General features: G+C 43.5%; 1 protein-coding gene and 1 long non-coding RNA gene across 2 annotated transcripts in view; one reads left to right on the forward strand and one right to left on the reverse strand.

Moving 5' to 3' along the window:
- The window catches only part of LOC145534419 (uncharacterized), a 39,453-nt gene that overhangs the window by 16,039 nt on the left and 8,123 nt on the right, over positions 1–15,291 (forward strand). The window lies entirely within an intron of this gene.
- Positions 11,597–15,291, reverse strand: part of COLEC12 (collectin subfamily member 12) — a 176,097-nt gene continuing 172,402 nt past the window's right edge. The window contains exons 9-10 of the mRNA XM_081561796.1: positions 14,608–14,753; positions 11,597–13,047 (exon numbers count right to left, since the gene is read on the reverse strand). Coding sequence (XP_081417922.1) covers positions 13,031–13,047; positions 14,608–14,753 — 163 coding nt within the window. The 3' untranslated portion in view covers positions 11,597–13,030. The remainder of the gene's footprint in view (positions 13,048–14,607; positions 14,754–15,291) is intronic.

Genomic DNA, 15,291 nt, shown 5'->3' on the forward strand with positions numbered 1-15,291 from the left:
GATGGCTAACAAACACATGAAAAGATGCTCAACATCACTCATTATTAGAGAAATGCAGATCAAAACCACAATGAGGTATCATTTCACACCAGTCAGAATGGCTGCTATCCAAAAGTCTACAAGCAATAAATGCTGGAGAGGGTGTGGAGAAAAGGGAACCCTCTTACACTGTTGGTGGGAATGCAAACTAGTACAGCCACTATGGAGAACAGTGTGGAGATTCCTTAAAAAACTGGGAATAGAACTGCCATATGACCCAGCAATCCCACTGCTGGGCATATACACCGAGGAAACCAGAACTGAAAAAGACGCGTGTACCCCAATGTTCATCACAGCACTGTTTACAATAGCCAGGACATGGAAGCAACCTAGATGTCCATCAGCAGACGAATGGATAAGGAAGCTGTGGTACATATACACAATGGAATATTACTCAGCCATTAAAAAAAATACATTTGAATCGGTCCTACTGAGATGGATGAAACTGGAGCCCATTATACAGAGTGAAGTAAGCCAGAAAGAAAAACAACAATACAGTATACTAATGCATATATATGGAATTTGAAAGATGGTAACGATAACCCTATATGCGAGACAGAATAAGAGACACAGATGCATAGAACAATTTTATGGACTCTGAGGGAGAAGGTGAGGGTGGGACGTTCTGGGACAATAGCATTGAAACATGTATATTATCATATGTGAAACAGAACACCATTCCATGTTCGATGCATGAGACAAGGGCTCAGGGCCAGGGCAATGGGATGACCCAGAGGGATGGGATGGGGAGGGAGGTGGGTGGGGGGTCCAGGAAGGGGAACGCATGTAAACCCATGGCTGATTCATGTCAATGTATGGCAAAAACTATTACAATATTGTAAAGTAATTAGCCCCCAACTAAAATAAATAAATTTATAAAAAATAAAAAATAAAACATTTGTAACTGGACAAGAAAAAAAAAATAAAGAGAATTTATAGATTAAAAAAAAAAATATGCTGTCTAGGTTGGTCATAACTTTCCTTCCAAGGAGTAAGCATCTTTTAATTTCATGGCTGCAGTCACCATTTGCAGTGATTTTGGAGCCCCCCTCAAAATAAAGTCAGCCACTGTTTCCACTGTTTCCCCATCTATTTGCCATGAAGTGATGGGACCAGATGCCATGATCTTAGTTTTCTGAATGTTGAGCTTTAAGCCAGCATTTTCACTCTCCTCTTTCACTTTCATCAAGAGGCTCTTTAGTTCTTCTTCACTTTCTGCCATAAGGGTGGTGTCATCTGCATATCTGAGGTTATTGCTATTTCTCCCAGAAATCTTGATTCCAGCTTGTGCTTCATCCAGCCCAGCATTTCTCATGATGTGCTCTGCATATAAGTTAAATAAGCAGGGTGACAATATACAGCCTTGACATACTCCTTTTCCTATTTGGAACCAGTCTGTTGTTCCATGTCCAGTTCTAACTGTTGCTTCCTGACCTGCATACAGGTTTCCCAAGAGGCAGGTCAGGTGGTCTGGTATTCTAATCTCTTTAAGAATTTTCCAGAATTTGTTGTGGTCCACACAGTCAAAGCGTTTGGTATAGTCAATAAAGCAGAAGTAGATGTTTTTCTGGAACTCTCTTGCTTTCTCTATGATCCAACGGATGTTGGCAATTTGATCTCTGGTTCCTCTGCCTTTTCTAAATCCAGCTTGAATATCTGGCAGTTCATGGTTCACATACTGTTGAAGCCTGGCTTGGAGAATTTGGGGCATTACTTTACTAGCATGTGAGATGAGTGCAATTGTGCAGTAGTTTGAGCATTCTTTGGCATTGCCTTTCTTTGGGATTGGAATGAAAACTGACCTTTCCCAGCGCTGTGGCCACTGCTGAGTTTTTCAAATTTGCTGGCATATTGAGTGTAGCACTTTCACAGCATCTTCTTTTAGGATTTGAAATAGTACAACGGGAATTCCATCACCTCTACTAGCTTTGTTCGTAGTGATGCTTCCTAAGACCCATTTGACTTTGCATTCCAGGATGTCTTGCTCTAGGTGAGTGATCACACCATTGTGATTATCTGGGTTGTGAATATTTTTTTGTATAGTTCTTCTGTGTATTCTTGCCACCTCTTCTTAATATCTCCTGCTTCTGTTAGGTCCATACCTTTTCTGTCCTTCATTGTGCCCGTCACAAGGACATCACTCTGTCCCTACCAGAATTGATTCCTACCTTACCCATGTCTCTTTTAATACTATCAACCAAGGGCCTACAGAATTCCTGATCTATTAAAAATGGCAGCTTGTGCAACATTGTGGCAATGGGCACATGACCATGAGATCCACTATCTCCCCAGATATGCGATCAATCAGAAGTAGCTAGTCTAATGGGATGGTGGAAAGACTATTGAAGGCTCAGCTAGGGTTCTGGCCTTAGGCCAATAACCTGTCAGGTTACGGTGCTATCCTCCAGGGTGAAGTTATATGCACTAAGTCAGTGGCTATAGTGCTATGTTTCCCAAACTGGAATTCACAGAGACAAGAACCAAAAGGTAGAAATTGGTGTGGATCCTCTCAGGATCACTGCTTATCAAGCTTGCAACTTTAGACTCCACCACTTAAAAGGTTCTGGTTTCCACAAGGGGACCACCAGGCAGCAATTCAACTTGAAGCTGTGACTACATTAGGTCATTTGAGGCCCCTCATGTCAGTGGAAGAACTGGCAAAGAAAAGAATTATTCCCTTGGTGGACAAAATTGATCCTAATTACCACGAAGAGTAGGGTTGCTATTACACAGTGGAAGTATAGAGAAGTTGACTGGAACCCAGAGGGCTTGCATGGTTCTTGGTTCTTTCTTGCCAGGGATAACAGTAAGTGGGCAGCTTCAACAGCTATGGCTTGATGAGGCCAAATCAGCTAAGGACTCAGGGCTGAGGTTCTGGGTCAGCCCCCCAGGCTGGTAGCCTCCAGTGGCCAAGGGTGAGTGACATCTAGAATGGGTGATGGGGGAGGTAGATGAGACCTTTATCTTGGGATCTGCTTTCCAGGTAACTCAAGAAAGATTCCCAGGGCTTCCCTTGTGGCTCGGTGGTAAAGAATCCACCTTCCAATTCAGGAGACGTGGGCTCAATCTTTGGTCTGGGAAGATCCCAACTAAGCGTGTGTGCCATAACCATTGAGCCTGTGCTCTAGAGACTGGGACCCGCAACTGCTGAGCCCATGTGCTGCATCTCCTGAAGCCTGTGAGCCCTAGAGCCTGTGCTCTGCAACAATGAGAAGCCTGCACCCTGCAACTACAGAGTAGCTGCCTGCTCACCATGCTAGAGAAAAGTGACAGTGACAAAGACCCAGCAGAGCCAAAAATAAATAAGTAAAATTATATTTACAAATGAGTTATAGAAAAATATATAGAGGAGCTGGAGTGTTTCAAAAGAAAAAAGATTCGCAGCACCTAGTACAGGATCTAGAACATAGTAAGTTGGCCACAGAGGTTGACCATATGAATCTTTGATGATTGTCTGAATGAATAACTGGGCCCTGAGCTCTGCAGTAAAGGAACTCAAGTTAATTCACATTTGAAAGTGCTGGGGTCTCTCAGGGAAGGTCTGTACATTAACACGTGGCACTCCCAGCCTCTGTGCAATGTGGTTCACCCACTGTTCCTCCCCCAGAATCAGGGTCTTGTGGTGAAGGCTCACACACAGCTTTGGAAATGCACCAAACCCCCTCTGCGCTCGCCTCCCCAAGCCAGTGTGTCACCAGCAGGAACTCATTATTCACTCAGAGTCAGAGTGACAAGAGAGAAACACAATCCTTCAGGCTTAACCATTTTTTTCCCCCAAATAAAAAAGCTAAGTCACACATGGCTGCAATTTGGATGCTTTGTCACTTTCGCACTTTATTGCTCCACACGTAAGCCAGTTGAATGTTTTTGAAAGGGACCAAATGAATTTAGTTTTTAAATGATCCCATGTACCTTATCCCAATAAATGACCCAAATAAATAGCAAGCATGATATAATTACAACATTGACAGTGGTCTCAGGCTCAGCTCCATGAAAAATTACTTTCCCTCCACCCCTTCCTTTCTTTCTCCTGGGATCAGTTGGTGGGACATAAATTCTCCAACAAATGGACTGTCTTCCTGAGACATAATCTTAGGCCTAGAAGGACTTGGAGATGTTTTTGCCTAGTGCATGTGTGCTACATGGCTTCAGTTGCATCTGACTGTTTGTGACCCTGTGGAATGTAGCCCACCAGGCTCTTCTGTCCATGGGATTCTCCAAGCTAGAATACTGGAGTGGTTTGCCATGCCCTCGTCTGGAGGGTCTTCCTGACCCAGGGATAAAACCTGCATCTCTCATGTTTCCTGCATTGGCAGGCAGGTTCTTTACAACTAGCACCACCTGGGAAGCCCAATGCCAAAAGCAGAGGCTTTGCAGCTAGTGTCAGAAATCTTATCAGTCTTTCACTCTATTCCCAACTTCTTTACTTTCTCTTAGTTTTGACATTTTGACAACCTGGCTCACTGATTCTCAACTCTTATATCTCTCACTCATTCTCGTTTGCTAGAATTTTGGTGGCATGTTTGAAGAGACTGAAATATTCAGAACGACAGTAAACAAGTAAGCAATAAATGACCTCGAAGTCACCGCTAGGGTTTAGCACTTTCTCCAGGTGTTGTGAAAGCATCCACAGTTACTGTCTCACTCACCGGGCAGCTTTTCACGCCCTGTTGTTGTTGAAGAAGACCTCTTCATTGTCCTGGCCTTTTGTCCACATGATTAAACTAGCATAAAAGTTGCTTTTGGCACTAGCCTGATAAAAATATGTGCTTTATTCCCTTATCTCCAGGTTCCTCCCCATGATAACTAAGAGTCCCCCAAATAAAGAAAGTTATATTAAAAATGAGTTACAGAAAAATATATAGAGAATCCCATGAGTATTAAAAAAAAAAAGAGTCCTAGTACCTCGTACAAGATCTAGAACATAGTAAGGAAGCCATAGAGATTGACCATGTGAATCTTTGGTGAATGAATGAATGAATAACTGCCTGTGCAGTAAGATGCTCAATTTAATTCACATTTGAGAAGTGCTGAGGACTCTCATGGAACATCTGTAGGTTAACATGTGGCACATGGCCTTTGAAGATAACTCTCCTTTGGGTAAAGTCTTACCTTCCAGCCTTTCTACCAAGGCTTGTCTCCCTCCCTGTCCCTTCCTCTGTCTCATACAGTAGTGGCTTTGGGTTTTTATTATTGAGATTTGGTTATTCTGGTGCCAACCCCGAAGGGAGAGACTGGATCTTGTCTGAAGCTGAGATCTGTGTCATGTGAATAACCAGAGACAGGTGTCTCCAGTGTGGACCCACAGATCTATACGCAAGAGAGGGGCACTTCAGGGGGCTGAATGCCCAAAAGGTTCTCGACAGAGGGCTTTCAAGGTGATGTCAGGTGGCACCCTGGAGCGAGGAAAGCAGCCAAGGTGAGACCTCCCTGGCTGGCAAGCTCTGCTTGTCTACCATCTGGATGCTCTCTGTGACGGTTTACCTTTTATTGTGCTCGAGTCTTGACTGTAAGCCTTCTTCAGAGCTTCTAACCTAGAGACTGAAAGGGAGCTGGGTGCTTGGGTGTGGGTGTTGACACAGCAGTGTCCCCCTCCTGCTGTGATGACAGCAGGGACCTGTGAGACCCCAGGAGGATGTGACGCTTAGGGACATGTCAGGCTGTGTGGTCTGGGACATTATCCTTCAAGTGCTTGGGGATTGGCTTATTTTCTTAAGGGAGGTGATATTTTCTTATATAATCTCTAACAGTAAGTAGGAGATTATTTCTCAAAAATAGCAATGGGGCTAGACCAGTGTGTACTAAGTGGCTTCAGTCACGTCCAACTCTTTGTGACCCTATGGATCGTAGCCTGCCAGGCTCGTCTGTCCATGGGATTCTCCAGGCAAGAATACTGGAGTGGGTTGTCCTTTCCTCCTCCAGGCGGATCTTCCTGCCCAGGGATTGAACCCATGTCTCTTATGTCTCCTGCATTGGCAGGCAGGTTCTTTACCACTAGCACCATGCCTTGTATGGGGAGCCCAGACCAGGCTAGACCAGAGAGGACAGGAATCTGGATTTCGTGCAAATGTTCAGACAGAAGATAAGCCTTGCCTGCTATTCAGAGGTGCCCAGCACCTTCCCGTGGGGGTCTCTGGTTGCAGGAACTGCCTGCCCCTGGTAGATCTGCTCCTGGGGAGGTTCATCCCCACCTGGTGTTGGGTAACTTGCTGGGTCCTGGTCTCACGAGGTGTGGTTGTTTCAGGGTGTGTGTCATTGAGCTAAATCACAGAGGGAGGAAAACTGTTTCCAAAGTGGGAGGGAAGCAGCAACCCCCATGCCAGGGCCAGTTGACCCAGCTGCCAGTTCTCACTGCAGACTGTGGAAAAACACAGTGTAGGCGATGGAAAACGAAAACAGGAAAAGGCAATTCTGGGGCTCTAGGATTTCCAAATGCTGGAGCCACAGAGTGGAAAAGTGAGCACAGGTGATCCTGGGCAGATGACTTTCTCATTCCCTCAGAAGCGTGTGTGCAGTGGTGCTGGCTACTCCTAAGGTGTCATTGGGGGCAGGAGGGAGGAAGGTGGAGGACTTCAGTGGACTTTAAGGCAGTGCTTTTTCCACTGAAAGAACTCTTTCAAATGGACTCAGGGATTAAAAACAAAGAAAAAATGGTAACAGCTTTCTCTTAGCTGATCTTCAATCTTCCTTTTTCTCTTCCATTCTATGCATCAGTGTATCTATCTATGTACCTATGTTCCTCCCGCCCTTCTTCCCTCCCTTTTTCTCTATTTCTTTCCATCTATCTAGCCATCACGTAATTTTTTTTAGTCCTTTTTTTCCTCTGAGGAATGCCAAGGTTTGTATGAAGGTACTGGTCATTATTCCTCATGCCTGGTGATCCAAGCCCCTTGGTATAGTTCACCAGGTGTACCAAGGTGGTAGGTGTGGGGTTGGAATAGGTGACATTCTGATTATTTCTTTGCAGACTGTCAATTAGGTGGCATCTTGTGGGCCTGAAACCCTGACTATTTTATGAAATGGACCCCAAACTATACCTTTCGAGTAAAAACAGCTTGTTTCCAAACAGTATTGTCTGAATGGAGGCATGTGCTTAGTCGCTCAGTTGTGTCTGACTCTTTGTAACCCCATGGATTGTAGCCCACCAGGCTCCTCTGTCTGTGGGAATTCTCCAGGCAAGAATACTGGAGTGAGTTGCCATGCTCTCCTCCAGGGGATCTTCCCAACCCAGGGATCAAACGCAGATCTCCCACTTTGCAGGCAGATTCTTTACCAGCTGGGCCACCAGGGAAGCCCAAGAATCCTGGAGTGGGTAGCCTATCCCTTCTCCAGGGGATCTTCCTGCCCCAGGAATCGAACTGGAATCTGCTGCATTGCAGGTGGATTCTTTACCAGCTGAGCTACCAGGGAAGCCCCAAAGGAGGCATAGCAAATAGTTACTTAGAAACAAGTTATTATTACCATCAAAAGCAGGGTAGTGTGTGTCTGCAGCACATATGACCACTGTAGATGCTGAGTAAGCAAGAGAAAAACCATTCATTTTACTGTCTATGAACATCATGGTAGATATCTTTGGGGTAGTGGTGGCAGGATTATAGATTTATAAGAACATGTTAGCAAGTCCACTGGAGACTCTTTCTTGCTTTCTGTCTGTGTGAGCAGGATTTCCCACAGCATCAGGCTTCTGTGTGTGCCTTTTCCTCCCAGGTCCAATGCTGGCTCTGTCCATGAGCAGAGGGCCTGGTGGGGAAGAAAGAGACAGGGGAGAGAGCTATTTGCCACTTACATGAGTATGTCTTATAACACGGAGGTCGACAGCAGGAGTCAAACCTGGGTCGGTTTGGTCCAGAGCCTCTTTTCATTTGACACTAATTTATATCAGAGAACTCTGAGAGGTCTAGTTACTCTAGAATTTAGGGTGGTTTCTCCGATCTGGACCTCTTTGGACATCCATGGTATGAGTGCCAAGTGGACTTTTGCTTCTTTGCTCAGATAACAAAGTGATTGATCTAGTACCTTTGTTTATTTGGCTGTGCCAGGTCTTAACTGCGGCACACGGGACCTTTAGTTGCATCATGTGAACTCTTAGTTGCGGCCTGTGGGATCTAGTTCCCTCACAAGCGATTGAACCTGGGCCCCCTGCATTGGGAGCGTGGAGTCTTGGCCACTCGACCACCAGGGAAGTCCCTGGTGTAGGACTTTCGTGTAAAGAGCTCCAATCAGGATTCATCCATTATTTCCCTGCTTCTGTGAGAGAGACTTGGTGATTTGAATGGTTTCTTGTGGCAAAGAACAGAATACAACAGAGAAAGCCCAGACTCTCAGGAAGGTTACTATGGGAGCTAGGTGGTGGTAGGTTCAAATCCCAGTTCTTAGGAAACTATTTAACCTGATTTTCACACACAAAAAAATCTCACATTTTCCTTGCACAGTGGTTGGAGACAGTACATGCCAAGTTCCTGGGAGTCATGAGGTGTTATTACAGCTAATCTGCAGTTGTGCTGGTTTGTGTCAGGCCTGGCCTAGCTCCTCTGCTCTCAGGCACAGGAACTGGTTTTAACAATCTTATAATTCCTTGCAGCTTGCAGGCATGATTTAGTGGGTCATGGCAATAAGCGATGATTAAAGAATACAGCAAACTCTGGCACCAGTGGTTGGAAGACTGGCCAAAGGACAATTCTCCATCCCTGGCCAAGAGGACTAAAGCGAGCCCCTTTGGTTAAGCCTATTTAATGACCTTCTGGATGAGCTGTTGGCAGGAGCTTCCTTGCTGGCAGCTGACTCCTGCCCAAGTTGCACGGGTGATTCCTGTTTTACAAACTCAGGGCTCGTCCTCAGAGGAAGGCTGGAGGCTGGGCCATCACCCTGGCTGTGGCAGGCAGGGCTGAACTGAGATAGTTCATTCATAAACTCATTCATTGAAAAATGTGAAAACCAGGAGCTCTGCATCTGGAGAATTTAAGCTGGTTTTCTTAAACCTGCTTTTCTTTGGACTCTTGGCTACCTGTGTAACCTGGGCATGCTATGTATTAATATTTATTTGACAAGGGTATCTAGGAAGAGAAGAAGGATGAATGGGTGGAGCAAAATCTCTACAACATCTGCTTTGTGATTTATAAAATAAGTGTGATGCCGTGCCACTAAAGGATGCTTTCCAGGAAAATGAAGTTATTGTATAGAAAAATTCCCTCTTAAAGAGATGGCCAGAGTTCACCTATACTTCTAAAACTGTTGAGCATAACAGAAAAGAGACACTTCCTTACACTGTCATTCAGAAAAGGTTTCGAAAGCTTTTCCCTGACTCAGGGCCATATGTTGGTATGTAGAATGAATCTCTCTTGCCAGTTGATTCTCTTCAGTCTTCCATTCCTAATAGATATATTACACATATGTCCGATATAGTAGATGTATAATAACCGACTATCATCAACACGAATGCCTACATTTCTGATTGGCTTCTCCCATTCTCCAGTTCTCTTAAGATTTTGTAGCTGACTGGCTCCATTCGCCTTTCTCTTCTTAATTCAGTGATATTTGGGCCTCTCAGCTGATCTGTAGGTTGTCTAACGCCGTGAAAGGGTTTTTCTTTCATAGTACCTGGAGCACTTGTGGATAGCACTTGACATGAAGGGAAGTCTCAGCTTCAGGATACATTTGCTGGGAAAGGATTCAGGCTAGAAGTGATGCTTGAGCTGAATCTTAAAGAAGTCGAGAATGGAAGTCCAGGTAGAGTCTGGATTTCTAAGGAGGAGGAGCACAGTAAGAAGTAAGTAAGAAGGAGCACAGAGGAACTTTGCAGGTGGCTTGTAAGGCTGTTCCAGCTCAAGGCAAGGGAGGACAAGGATACAGCGGGAGGACAAGGATACAGCAGGAGGGGAGGCTGGAGGTATAGCTGGGGACCTGGTCCCAAGGGCCCCTGCAGGCAACTCGGAAGATTTTAAGCTTGGGGTAAGGGTTAGGATGGACTTAGATTTAGGGAACATAAGAATGAGAAGTCTGATCAGATTTGCACAACTGGGATATGAGCAATGGGCAAGTCTTCAAATTCGCCTCAGTGTCCTCATTCCTAAAGTAGAGAGAAAGGTTTTGCACCAAGATTAGAAGAGATAATGTATGTGAAAGCACTAAATATATTTAATTTTTAAAAATTATTATTAGACTTCTTTCAGCCATGAATGAGTTAACAGACTTTTTCAAGAAGAGATCAATTGGTTTTGAGGCAAAATACACTTGCTTTAGTATTGTTACCTGATTTATGGCGGGATGTATGACTGACATAGCTTTCTACTTCTTCAACATCTGTTGTTTTTTTTTTTTAATGACAGCAGGTTGTACTATTTGTTGTCTGCTTTAAACTCTTAACTGCTAAACTCGGACGGATATGGGAAGAGTTGATCAAAGGTGAACACTGATTGCAGAAGAGGAAAAGAAAGGGTTTTGTTCTTTCTGGTTGTGCAATCATTCTTCAAGAGCCATTTAAAAAGAAAAACAGGGACTTCTCTGGAGTTCCAGTGGTTAAGACTCTGAGCTGCCATTGCAGGGGGCGGGGATTCAATCCCTAGTTGGGGAACTAAGATCCCATATGCTGAGGGATGGGGACAAAAATAAAGTTTCCATCTTCTCATAGCAACTCATAACTTCTCATAGCCTAAAAACCTCATGACGTTTTACCAAAACTCTCCTCCCAGAAGACCATCAGTGGTGAGTAGGTGAATAGAAACCTGGTATATAAATAGCTATATATATAGAGCAGTACATGAGGCATCTGGTAATGTGTGATTTTCATCTGATTTTACTGTTATTAAGAAGGACCTTGCTTCCGAAAGAAGGAATGTTTTTTAAAATTTTGAACATTTAAAAAAATTTTACCTATCTATTTAACACCACGTGTGGCATGTGGGATCTTAGTTCCCTGACCAGGGATCGAACCCTCCCCACCCTGCACTGAAAGTGCAGAGTTTTAACCACTGGACCACCAAGGAAGTCCCCTAGAACATTTTCAAAGCTCAAGCCTGAATCCTGCCTCACTCCTTGGTGATGATACGACCCAGGAAATGATGTCACCTCCCTGAGTGCTTCCCTCTATAAAATGGGGAGAGTAAGTAGGAAGCCCCACTTCTTAGGGCTGTTGAGAGGATGACATGAGAGCATCTTATTGAAGCCTGAGAGATGATAAACCTTGGGTAAGGTATAAGGGCCAGGAGAGGAACACCTTCAGCTATGGGAATCAGCAACATTCTCTTATGATGATGGCATCAGACGTTTAAGTTCAAGTTGCATCTGAACCTGATCTTAACTGACACCTAAGAAACCAGAAGAGGATGAAAAAGAGGATAGAGTTTAGTCTCTAGAAGGTCTTGAGCCTGAAGAGGTACCAGGGTCCAGGGCCTGTCTGGGATTGCAGGGCCCAGATGACGGCAGGTCCTGCCAGTCTGACCAGACCCCATGGACAGGATAGCAGGACATCCAGGTGCTGAGGAGATGGCCACTCCTGGGCTGCAGAGACAGCATAAACGGTGACCAGGGCGAGACAACACAGTCCACACGGCTGCAGGTGTGAAAGTCAAACTCTGTCTTTATTCTTTTACCATTGTACGTGGGATAGGTAGCAGCATGGCTGGGGAGGTCCTGGGGAGAGAATCTGGTGGGTGGAAATCTTACCTTTGAGCATCAGTTACATTTAAGCCTGTTTTCAGCATATTGCATGTTAGACTTCTCCAGGGCAAGTTAAAGAGTAGAAGGCAGATGGGCTCTGACAAAAGGTTGTTTGCAAGAGTTCAACACAGTGGCCAAGGTTGTATTCTTGGATTTCATCATGCATGTGCCTTGGAATTCTGTGTTTTTGGAATCTGACTTCAGAAAACATCAGATTTCCAGGTAGCATAGAGCTGTCCCCATCTTAGCATATCTGCCTCTGGCCGATGTGATGTCATGCTTTCCTGACATTTAATATCTGCCCTGGTATGGGCCTGAAACCAAGTGTATTCATGTCTCAGCCACAAAACAGGACCTTCTGTTAATGGCCAGATACAGGTGCTCTGTCCACCCTTCCCAACAGACGCCTCTCCACCACCCCCGACTCCGCCAAAATGAAGTAAAAGCACATCCTGAGTTGACCATTCCTCTGAGCCTGGCAGACACACCACAAGGGTGTTGGCTGGTGATGGGCTGGAGGCATAGCCCACTTGACTGAGCCACGTACATGTTCAGGCTTGACCTCCACTGGCAAAATCTGCAAGGCCATTTCTAGACATTTCAAGTGATTGACTCCTCTGAGGAAATGATACATTAAAATATACACACACACATATATTTAATTATTTTTTTAAACCGCAACTGAAAAAATTTCTTTGCCACTGCGTAGAATTAAATCTGACAAGAAACCCTATGAGTTTTTATTAGTACCATTATTGTTTTCTTTGGCTTCATGTACTATATCAGTAAAATGACAAAAATAAAAAGAAAAAAATTGTAAAAAGGCAAATATTTTGTACAAAAATACAAAGTTTTAAAAGCTCTTTAAGTATATTTCATATTGTTACTAAGAGTTGGCCTATATATCTGTATGTCTGCATATTTTTCCTACATTTGGGATTTTATCAATAGAAATGTAAGGTACTGTTTACACGGTGTATGTTTTCAGTTCTTCCTAAAGCACAACAACCAATGATAATCTTTTTTCTGATTGGAGCATTCCATACTCTGGAAGATATGATTTGCATAACTGTATGGTTATTGGCTGAGAAAAATCTATGTGATTCAGTCCATTTGCTTACTGACAATCCATATATCACACTAGGGGAACACTTTTGTTCCAAACTTTGTCCTTGAGCAAGGCAGATGGTAGAGAACACGGGCTTTCAATGTTTTCAGTAATTGGTCTTCAATGCTTTCCCCCTCAATCTAATGAGAAGGTGATGCAATCAGAAAGAAGTATCTTTTGCCTTTGAGAACTGTTGACAATTTGCTCCTATTATGATATCACGGTCCATTATAATGTAGTTATTACTGTTAAAAGAGAGGAAAAAGAATGGGTGTTAGTTCTTCTTAAAGAACAATGTTAATGGACAATTCAGAAAAAGGAGTGTGTGTTTTTAAAGAAAACATTCCAAATACATCATTCAGTAATTATTTTTTCCAATAAATGCCTCGAAGTTCTTATTCAGATTCAATAAAAGGTAAAATTCACTTCAAAGGAGCCTATTCTGGGGCATCCTAGTCTCAACTCAAATCCCAAATGTAGTAGTGCTGTTGTGCTCAGTCGTGTCTGACTCTTTGAGACCCTATGGACTGTAGCCCACCAGACTCCTGTGTCCATGGGATTCTCCAGGCAAGAGTACTGGAATGGGTTGCCATTTCCTACTCCAGGGAATCTTCCTGACCCAGTGATCAAACCAGTGTCTCTTGCATTGCAGGCAGATTCTTTACCCACTGAACCATCGGGGAAGGCCCTTGATGTAGTTACGCTTGTTTATTTTTTCCTTTGTTTTCAGATCCAAAAAATCATTACCAAGATCACTGTCAAGGAGATTATTGCCTGTGCTTTCTTCTGGAAATTTAATGGTTTCAAATCTTACATTTGAGTCATTCATCCATTTTGAGCTTATTTTGTGTAGGGTTAAGAGAGTGGTCTGGTTTCACTCTTTTGCATGTGGCTGTCCAGTTTTTGCAGCAGCATTTATAAAAGAGACTGTCCTTTCCCTATTGTATATTCTTGGCTCCTTTGTCATAAATTAATTGACCATATGTGCATGGGTTTATTTCTGGGCTCTCTATTCTCTTTCACTGATAGAGATATGTGTTATTTTTATGCCACTACCACACTGTTCTGATAACTGTAGCTCTATAATATATTTTGAAATCAGGGAGTGTGTCCAGCTTTGTTCTTCTTTCTCAAGATTACTTTGGCTCTTTGGGGTCTTTTGTGGTTCCATACAAATTTTAGGATTGTTTTCTCTATTTCTATGGAAAACGACACTGGAGTTCTTATAGAGATTCCATTGAATCTGTAGATTTCTTTGGGTAGTATGGACATTTTAACAATACTCTTCCAATCTGTGAGCACAGAATATGTTTCCACTTATTTGGGCCTTCTTCAGTACCTTTTATCAATGTCTTATAGTTTCCAGTGTATAGGTCTTTCACCTCCTTGGTTAAATTTATTCCTAGGTATTTTATCTTTTTTGATGCAATTGCAAGTGGTATTATTTTCCCAATTTCTCTGATAGTTTGTCATATGAAAAATCTTCGACATTGGTGCCATATGATAAAGAACAACTGACTGACAATATTATAAGGTAATGACCTAGGCCCATTAGTCTAAAATTTACTGAGTACTTCCTCTACCTTAGGCACATGCATTAATTTACTTAAGTCCTCACAACAACCCCATTAAGAGGATTACTATTATTTCCTTGAGGTTAATAGCTTGCCAAGATACTAAGTGGCAGAATCAGGACTGGAATCCAGTTGCAAAACCTACTTTCAGAGCCCTTATACTCCTCACCTCTTGCCCTTTAATAAGATATAAGCTCTGCTGTGCTCTCTTAAATCCCTTCCACTGCTTACCTCTCTCCCTGTTTTTCTCGCAGATGAAGTGATTCATGTCTTCACACTGGAAATCGTTCCACTGCCCAAAATTAATCAGTCCAGCGCAATCTTCTCCAGGCCCATGGCCATGACCCCAGTTATCTGGCTGTCCAGCTTTCCAATTTCTTTTAAGAAAACAGAAATCGAGTGTTATTTGCAAAGTCACGCAGACGTTTGCTTGACCCAAGAGCAGCAGAGAAATGTAAAAAACAAAACCGAGGCCTGTCATGCATCCCAGAATGAAAACGCGCTGTTTAAAAAGCTGCACACGCTCTGATTCTGAATAAGAAGCAGCTGTTCCGCAGAGGAGCGTGTGATGCAGCCTCTCCCTGCGGGCTTGTTATCTTGGCCACAGTAGAGTCAGCTCACGGAGCTGCTGCATCACATTGCTGAGGAAGTAAATCTGTCTTCAACACAGCTTGATGAATGACAGCTTTCTAATATGTACTGGAATGCTGACTTCTGGGCTTGAGTGTGAATATGTACATTCTGAGGATGATACACCCACACACAAACACACACACACTTATGAGAACCCAGAGGGAATCTTTGTACATTCTGATATCTTGTCTCTAACAAGTCAGAGCCAGGCAGAGCGAGAGAGACCCCCCACCCTTTTTTTTTAAACTTTAAACCTTTTATTTTGTATTAGGATATAGCCGA

Source organism: Giraffa tippelskirchi, chromosome 14, assembly GCF_054371585.1.
Source record: "Giraffa tippelskirchi isolate mGirTip1 chromosome 14, T2T-mGirTip1v1.2.pri, whole genome shotgun sequence".
Classification (NCBI taxonomy): domain Eukaryota; kingdom Metazoa; phylum Chordata; class Mammalia; order Artiodactyla; family Giraffidae; genus Giraffa; species Giraffa tippelskirchi.